This window comes from Arachis hypogaea, chromosome 10 (genome assembly GCF_003086295.3).
Source record: "Arachis hypogaea cultivar Tifrunner chromosome 10, arahy.Tifrunner.gnm2.J5K5, whole genome shotgun sequence".
In the NCBI taxonomy this organism is placed as follows: Eukaryota; Viridiplantae; Streptophyta; class Magnoliopsida; order Fabales; family Fabaceae; genus Arachis; species Arachis hypogaea.
In genome coordinates, this window is record NC_092045.1 from 314,276 (window position 1) to 323,870 (window position 9,595).

Sequence of the window (9,595 nt, forward strand, 5' to 3'; positions counted from 1 at the left end):
CTTCCGAAACAAATGAAAGGTCAGCTTAGGTTGAGAAGCAAGAAGGTGGCAAGCCATCAAAGTGTTCCATGAGACCAAGTTATTTCATTGGGAAAATTCATCAAACAGATTGTGGGGTTGGAAGTTCTTTCTACCTCACTTCTCATTCATATCAGTTCCATTAATTATATAGCTGCTCTCCATTTGCAATTTCACAAGGTGTAATTTCAAAAATATATTACATGCACACTATAATTTACTTATTATTATGTATATGTTTTAATTTTAATATATATTTTATACCAATAATCAATTCATAATTTTTAATATAAATGTAGCCTGAGTGAATTGATTTTAATATAAGCCTTCCACAAATATTATTATCCACTTGTTGACAAAGTTGGAAAGGTACTCCGCATAATTCATGTTTTTACATTATTGTAACAGTTGAATAATAGAAAACATATAATGGAATAATGACATACAGTTGAATATAATTGAGGTATGAATGGACAGTTAAGCTACTTTTTTGCAGATGAATCGGATACATGCAGCATAATAAGCTTAAGAATGATTATGATTTATGAAGTAGCACTTCACATGGTAGACTTATGTAACTTATATCTAATGGGACCCCAACCCCAACTTGTTATGATACTATTAATCAAATCTCAGTAAAGCCCAAATTACTGTTGAGTCTGCAGCGGAATTTTGACTTCTAATAGCTACAAAGTAATATGAAATTGAACACTACTCACAATAATGCACTCGCTATATAATTATTAAAGAGAAAAGGAAATAAAATAAAATAATAATAATAATATGAAAAGAAGATGTGAATATATATAGTTGTTATTGTTGATGATGATTGAATTGAAATTCTACAAACGTTTATATAGTGGTTATATGCTATAATTTCAATGGATAGAAACAAAACTTTCCTATAATAACTCTTAGCCTTCCTTTTCTTAGCCTTCCTTTTCTTTCTCTCTCCCTCACAATTCTCCACCTCGTTCACAATTTGAAATCTATGCAAATTTTGGACGATCAAAGAATTGTATTCGTATTCGGTTGCATCATTTGACAATGACTGCCTAACATGGAACAATATTGAGTAATTTCAAACAGTGTTGGAACTTGCTTCCTGACACCACTTTAGTCAACATGTCAGCGGGATTTTCATCCGTGTGTACTTTTACAAGAGAAATGTCACCTTTCTCCATAACATCACGCACGAAGTGATATCTAACATCAATATGCTTGGTACGAGCATGATGAACCTGATTTTTAGCCAAATGAATTGCACTTTGACTATCACAACTCAGATTCACGCAATCTTGCTTCAACCCTAAATCATCTAGAAGACCTCTTAGCCACAATGCTTCTTTCACCCCTTCTGCTACTGCCATGTACTCAGCTTCTGTAGTAGATAGTGCCACTGTAGCTTGTAACATCGATCGCCAACTAACTGGAGCACCTTGTATTTTATATACATAACCAGTCGTAGAACGTCTTCTATCTAGATCACCAGCATAATCAGAATCAACAAAGCCGCTGATTTGACATGATTTTCCACTAAAGCATAAACCTGTGTCAATGGTACCCTTCAAGTATCTTAATATCCACTTGACTGCTTCCCAGTGTGCCTTACCCGGGTTTGCCATGAATCTGCTAACAACACTGACTGCCTGTGAAATATCTGGGCGTGTACATACCATAGCATACATTAGGCTACCGACTGCACTAGCATAAGGTACATTTTCCATGTAAGCCTTATCCTCTGCTGTTGTGGGAGATTGTTTACCAGAGAGCCTAAAATGTGGAGCCAACGGCGTTACCACCGATTTAGCATTTTTCATTTCAAACCTTTCAATGACGCGCTCAATGTATCCTCTTTGGCTCAAGAACAATTTTTGGCTTGATCTCTCTCTTTTAATTTCCATGCCTAATATTTTTCGTGCAGCACCCAAGTCTTTTGTTTCAAATTCTTTACCAAGTTGAACCTTTAACATATCTATCTCTACCTTGCTCTTAGAGGCAATAAGCATGTCATCCACATACAATAGAAGATAGATATAATCACCTCCAGGAAGCTTACGAATGTATACACAACAATCATAATTACTTCTGGAAAAATTTTGTTTTAACATAAAGGAGTCAAATCGCTTATACCATTGCCGAGGAGATTGTTTTAATCCATATAGCGATTTCCTCAAGCGACATACCTGACTTTCTTTACCCTCAACCTTGAAACCCTCAGGTTGATACATGTAGATTTCTTCCTCTAAGTCACCGTGCAAGAATGCAGTCTTCACGTCTAGTTGTTCCAACTCAAGATTACTATGAGCAACAAGACTTAAAAGCACCCTTATGGAAGTGTGTTTCACCACAGGAGAAAATATCTCATTGTAATCAACACCTTCTTTCTGTGCAAATCCCTTTGCTACTAACCTAGCTTTGAATCTTGTACCATCTGACTTAGTAGGATCTTCTTTTCTTTTATACACCCACTTACAACCAATTGCAGTCTTTCCCACGGCAATGGGACCACATCCCATGTCTTGTTCTTATGAAGAGATTGCATCTCTTCCTCCATAGCGACAAACCAACTCTCTCTATCTTTGTCTTTGATAGCATGTTTGAAGGTGACCGGCTCATCATCCTCCACTGAGAGTGCATAATCTACCAGGTTTAGCTGCCCATAATGTCTCAAAGGCTTGTCTGACCCGAACTTCTGAACAAATTTATAATTCCTCTTTGGCCTAGTAGATGCCAAAGAATCCTGCTGCTGCTGTTGTAATGAATGTGCATTTTCTCGCTGAATTTCCTCATGATCAAGTTCATCTTCTGCGTCATCTCGAGTAGCATTAGGATGCTCCACCTGAACATTATTAGAGTCTATTTGTTGGTATTTAGACTCTATCTCCACCACTTGAGTATTTGAAGTTTTTCCAACATCACCATCATCTGGCACCACATCTTTAGACAAAGCTACCATAGATCGTTCATCAAAGGTAACATCCTTGCTAATTACAAACTTAGAATCATTTACACTCCAGAGGCGATAGCCTTGAACCCCTCTTGGATACCCCAAAAAGATTGCCTTCTTAGCTCTATCATCAAGCTTATTATCTTTAACATGATAGTAGGCTGTGCATCCAAAGACTCTGAGTTTCTCGTAATCTGCATGTTCCCCTGACCATACCTTATAAGGTGTGTCTCCATCTAGAGAAGAATGTGGAGATCGATTCACTATGTAGCAAGCTGTAGCAATCGATTCTGCCCACCATTCTCTGCCTAACCCAGAATTAGAGCGCATACACCTTGCCTTCTCAAGTAGCGTACGATTCAGTCGTTCGGCGACTCCATTCTGTTGTGGTGTTTCTCTAACTGTCCAGTGTTTTGTAATGCCTTCTCGGTCACAAAACTCCTTGAAAGCCCCATCCGTGTACTCTGTGCCATTATCAGATCGTAGAGTTTTCAGCTTCCTACCTGTTTGGTTTTCAACCATTGCTCTCCATCGCTTAAAAGTATCGAATACCTCATTCTTATGTTTGAGGAAGTAAATCCAAACATATCTGGAATAATCATCAACAAAAGTAACAAAATACCTGGAACCACCCTTGGAAGTAACTTTAGCCGGGCCCCAAACATCAGTATGCACGTAGTCTAATAACCCTCTGCTTTTATGCTTGCTTGTAGAAAACTTCACCCTATGTGCCTTTTCATACACACAATGCTCACAAAATTCCATTTGTGGTTTCTTCATATTCTTCAGCAAACCTTGTCCACAAAGCAATGATAGACCTTTTTCTGACATATGTCCAAGCCGCATGTGCCATATTCTCGTGCAATCTGTTTGATCTCTACTTCCACCGATTCCAACTGCTAACTCACCTATAACTGTTGTCCCCAAAAGAGAATAAAGATTACCGTGACGATCTCCTTTCATCACTACCAAAGAACCACGAACAACTTTCAGTACCCCATTTTCCGCAACTATTTTGCAACCATTTTTCTCCAACAAACCTATGGAGATCAGATTTTTCCGCAAGTCTGGAATATGTCTCACATCCTTTAAGGTTCTTACGACACCATCATGCATCTTGATTCTTACAGTACCCAACCCCACAGTTTTACAAGCATGATCATTGCCCATTAAAACTGTGCCACCATTTATGCTTTCATAGGTAGTAAACCACTTCCTATTTGGACACATATGGTGAGAGGCTCCTGAATCAAGAATCCACTTATCGAAGATTTCATAAGATTGTTCTGTCACAGAGTAACAATCTTCCTCATCATTTGAGACGTAGCTTGCTTCTTGCTTTTCTTTTGGGTTGTCGTTGTTCTGTTTCTTGAAAGTTATCTTCTTATTTGGACAATTTGCTTTAAAATGTCCAGCCTCACCACATTTAAAACATGTTCTCTCCGCGTGAGGTCTAGATTTTGTCCTAGACTTTCCACGCTTATTACCTTTTCCTCTTTCATTAGTCCTTCCTCTAGCCGCGAACAATCCTTGTGCTTGATCATTATACTCTCTTCCATTTGAAGATGACATTACACTTGTAGCAACCTTACGTAGATCATCTGCTAAAAGTGATGCCCTCGTCTCATCCATGGTCAGAGTGTCACCCACCAGCATCAATGTCTGCACCAGATTTTCATAGGACTTCGGTAATGAAAGTAACAATATGAGTGCCTGGTCTTCATCATCAACCTTCACATCTATATCCTTTAAGTTTGATATGATCCTGTCGAACTTATTGATATATTCTCGGATTGAGGTGCCTTCCTCCATCTTGCATGTATACAATTTGGATTTTAAGTAGATCCTGTTAGTTAGAGTCTTCGTCATGAAGTTACTCTCTAACTTTAACCAGACACCTGCTGCAGTTGCTTCTTCGTTCACCAAGAAAGCAACATCCCTCTCAAGGCATAAGATTATTGCAGCCCGTGCCTCAAGATCTAATTCTTCCCAATCTTCATCTTCCATTCCTTCCGGCTTTTTCTCTTTTCCTGCTAGTGCCTTGTGTAACTTTTGTGATATAAGCAGATTTTTCATCTGCATCCTCCAATAGGAAAAATCATTTTTTCCATTGAACTTCTCGATTTCATATTTGCCTACTTTGACATTACTACTAGTAGAAGCCATTATATTCAAAATTGAATTTTACCACTCAAATAATGAATAATATAATGTTGGCTCTGATACCAATTGTTGAGTCTGCAGCGGAATTTTGACTTCTAATAGCTACAAAGTAATATGAAATTGAACACTACTCATAATAATGCACTCGCTATATAATTATTAAAGAGAAAAGGAAATAAAATAAAATAATAATAATAATATGAAAAGAAGATGTGAATATATATAGTTGTTATTGTTGATGATGATTGAATTGAAATTCTACAAACGTTTATATAGTGGTTATATGCTATAATTTCAATGGATAGAAACAAAACTTTCCTATAATAACTCTTAGCCTTCCTTTTCTTAGCCTTCCTTTTCTTTCTCTCTCCCTCACAATTACTGTCTGCATTCTCACATCACTTGTCTCCAGGAAGCAGGTTCAAATACAATGACACATACATATTCTTGATTTTCTGAGGGGATCATGTGCACCACGTTAGCTGATGTTAATGACCTACATCCATCTCTCTCACCTTTTCCCTCACCTTTCATTCTTCCGCTTTAGGACAGAAGAAAATAGAAGGACTCAAATATTGATATTAAAGTCTCCCTTTGAAAAAGAGATTTCTATGGTGGCCCTATGCTGATGTATATTTCGCCAAGGAATAAAGCATGACCGCCCCATTCTCCTCTTCTGGATAATTATAAATAACCCAACATAGCCTTATCTTTCTGTACTTTTTAATTACATTTTCATCATTAACTTTTTTACACTTTTGCATATTCAAGGTTACAAAAGTGCCTAAAGGGAGAAGGAATAACAGTCCTACATCATCATCATTTTATTATATGTGACCATCTTAAGAAATAAGAATGTACCTTAACCCAATTTCAAATGCATTCAGATTCATCAACTAACTTATTCGAATCAGGTGGAATATTGTGGGAAAGAAAGAAACTTCTTATTTTCCATATACAACATTTAATTTAAATATAAAATTTTGATTCAAATGTTAGACTACCACATTTAACTATATTATTCGTATACTAAAATTAAGTCACTGCAATCAAAAACATATATTGGAATACAAAATATTAATTGTTTTTAATAATTTATACATTAATATTAGAAGATTTCAACTTTGTAGAAATTAACGAGTGATTTGCATAACACTAATGGATTCCACCTTACTTACAAGATAGGAAGCTTTTCATAACCACCAATAGGATGACGCATATAAGATAGAGTAGGCTAGCCTCAATAATACTCTTTCATGCATTATAATGCAGAGAAAGATAGCCTTTACTCTTTCTCCTCAAGCTGTCACACATTTTTTTCTTCTTTAGGCCAATGAAATTTAAAATCAGCAAGTTTTATCAACGTATGGAAGCCTAAGCTCTTTAAGAACAAAAATTTGGTTATATATTCCCACATCTTAGAACTATATATATGGAAAATTGTTATAGTTGTAGCTGGCCTTGTAATCAATAAATATAAATGACGAATATGGCAAAGAAGTGAGATAGAAACAAAAGCGAGATTAAAAACTTTACATATAATGAGGAACGTAGAAGCTAAGATATATTTGGTATTTGAAACTAGAAATGATTCTGTTTGCAACATCATCTTGCATCGAACTGAAAGAATGAGGTGGCGTTTTTGTCCCTTTATGTACCTAAAAATAAGCTAAATTTCACATCACATTGCGGCCACATGGTAATGTTGCTAGAATAATGTGACTAATGGTGGGGTTAAGTGGATGAAAGAAATTAAAGTATAGCCACTTGAATTAAGATGTTTGGTAGTACTAATAATCTTCATCATCAATTCTCCCCCATCGAAATTGAACTCCTTTCTTTTGCTGCCCAATCTTTTGGAAAGCGTGTGCTTTCTATTTTCCTTACACAAAATAGCTAGCTAGGTTGCCTTTAATAGATAGAGTTCATGAAGTAGTATTTCAGATTCTGGAAAGCTCCTTTTGTTTTGAGAGACAGGTCACCTTTTTAGCCACTTGAATTACCGCATGATGCACTGTAATTTTGTTCACACATAAAGAGCTGAAATTACCCAATACACAAACATCCAGCACATGAAGCTTTGATGGTATCCCGTGTGAACTACCTGTATGTATGTACCACATCGAGTGAGATTTAGAAAGATGGATAGTTTTAATTAAAAGTATTTAATAAGTTACAGCACATACCTTGGTGTGAGTGGCATGTGAGGCAAGGGAAAAGGAGGCGGAGGAAGAAGACGAAGAAGATGGCGATGAAGATGAAGATGTGGTTGCAAGAGCAGAGAAGCCTACATTGTAAGTCATAGACTCATCAGGTTGAAAGAGACCATAGTTTCTTTCAGACGTAGGTCCAGGCTTCAAATCTTCGTTGAACAATGCAAACAAGTAAACCTCCAACCTCATCCTGGGATTCAAAGGTGTGCCTTCATTGGCCATTTGCCTCCTCAACAAGTTTCGATTGTAAGTAGCAGCATTCTGCGGAGTTGCACCAGCTTCGTCTACGTCACCCTTGGAAGGCCAACCGGTTTCAGAGACTCTGACCTCGATCCCCTTGAAGCCCATCTTGGCAATGGCGAAGTAAACAGCGTCAACCATTGCATAGAGCATGTTGTCGTAGCGAAGCTTGGTGTTGGGATCAACCATTCCCGAGTTGGGATTGAAGAGAACGTAGTCGAGTGGAATCTGATCGGGCTCATCTTTGTATGCAAAGTAGGGGTATGCATTGATCCAAAAGGGGGTCTTGGTTGTTGAGAGGAAGTTCAAGAACTGGTACATGATGGTAGATATCTCTGCCTTGAAGGTGCCGGCAGAAGGAGGGTAAGACTCATCCAGAACCGCCAGAGAACTGGGCGTGGAGACTTGGATGTTGGAGTAGCCAGCTTTGGTGAGAGCGTTGTGGATGTTGATGACTGCAGGGACAAGGTGCTGGATGAGAGTAGTGTCGTCGTCGGTGAAGACTTCGTTTCCAACCTGAATTCCGCTGATCTTTGTTTCCGGTAGGTATGGCAGTATGCGGGTGCTGACCCACTGAGACGCCGCTTGTGGATCGTCCAGTTGGCTTAAGATCTCGTTCTCCACCGTCACGATTAAGTCCATGTTGGAGTTTGCAAAAGACCTCAAAATGTCAGGGTTGGTGTCGTAGATTCTTGTCTTTGTGATCCTTAGGGTGGTCAACAGTGTTAGCACTTTCTCTGGCTCTGGTAGATTGTTTGCTACTTGCCCGTAGTTGATTCCGAATGATTCAACTCCAATATCTGCATGCATGGAATGGAACGAATTGAAGACACAAAATAAAGCAGAGGAACAAACATAGTAAATTAAATAAAAGCAGGGTATAGTATGTACCTGATGATGAAGAGAGAAAACATGCAACAAGAATAATAATATAGGTGATGCCTATTGTTGTTGTTGCCATTATACTAGTTGAGGGAGGGATGAGAGGAGATTATATTGTAGAATTCAAAAATGGCAGATATATATGATTATTTTGGAATTCCTTTCTTTTCTTGTTTGAATATTTTTGGAGGAGGTCAAATAATAAGTGGATATATAGCTTGCCTTAGCAGTTATTGCCTGCCTTAACCCTTCCACTTCTTTTTCAATTGCCTTCTCCCTTTAATTTCCTTATATATATATACATGCATACACATATTCTTAATGAACAGTGTAATCTTTTGGACTAGGTTGTCTCTTTCCAACCATGCCAACTTTCCATTTTCATTATTTTGACCTCAATACCCCTCAACTCAACTCGCCAACTTTCTTCCATCAAAAGCAACACAAATCCCCCACTAGTCGGTTAAATATTACAGGCAAGTCATCCATCGCAGTATCCCAATATTTGAGGTAAGGTCAAATATTACACCACCTTAATCATCACACATTCCTTATACTAATTTACTTTCTTATAATTATTACTATTAGTAAAAAATTAGTTTTATGTATTTGTGTATGTGTATATATATTATTTTACACATTTTTAATATACATTTTATATTCAATTATATATTTTCAATACTAATAAATAATTAATGAACATAAGTACATAACACATCATATATAATCAGGAGTGGTCCTTTAATGTTAAGAGGCGTGGGAAGATAAGGTGCTTTTATTTGTATGAAAAGGCAATAGGAGGTGCTGGCCACTGACCCTTTTTGACTTGGAGATGCTTTCTCATGACCATAATTTTGAGCAATTTTAGGCATCTGCACCCTTTTTCACAGCAGTACATGATCACATATATGGATTTTGAAACAAAAGCATGTATACATCATGCTTCTGACTTCGGATATCCATTTAATTAGCAAGGACTAAATTGTTTTTTAAGGTCTGCATGTGATGTAAAGTATGAATATATACATGTTTTGTTATATTTATTTTGATTAAAGTTATATGGTTGGTTAAGTTATCAAGAATAATGTCTTTGTGAACCTTTTGATAGCCCTCTTAATTAATTTGGAAT

At 37.2% G+C, this 9,595-nt stretch overlaps 1 protein-coding gene across 1 annotated transcript; it reads right to left on the reverse strand.

Annotated features, from left to right (window-relative positions):
* Positions 1-6,637: 6,637 nt before the first annotated feature.
* LOC112714319 (glucan endo-1,3-beta-glucosidase 14) lies at positions 6,638-9,251 on the reverse strand. The gene is made up of 3 exons (XM_025765892.2): positions 8,476-9,251; positions 7,318-8,384; positions 6,638-7,235 (listed from the first exon to the last, which is right to left on the reverse strand). The coding sequence occupies exons 1-3, from the start codon at positions 8,543-8,545 to the stop codon at positions 7,158-7,160; spliced, it is 1,215 nt and encodes a 404-aa protein (XP_025621677.1). The 5' UTR covers positions 8,546-9,251; the 3' UTR covers positions 6,638-7,157.
* Positions 9,252-9,595: the final 344 nt, after the last annotated feature.

What these genes read in the sequence shown, in the direction of transcription:
- LOC112714319 (XM_025765892.2), bottom strand. Translation starts at nt 8,545, where the DNA reads ATGGCAACAACAACAATAGGCATCACCTATATTATTATTCTTGTTGCA. An exon ending in TTTTCTCTCTTCATCATCAG is followed by an intron (nt 8,385 to 8,475) that starts GTACATACTATA and finishes CCATGCATGCAG; the next exon opens with ATATTGGAGTTGAATCATTC. An exon ending in CACATGCCACTCACACCAAG is followed by an intron (nt 7,236 to 7,317) that starts GTATGTGCTGTA and finishes ACATACATACAG; the next exon opens with GTAGTTCACACGGGATACCA.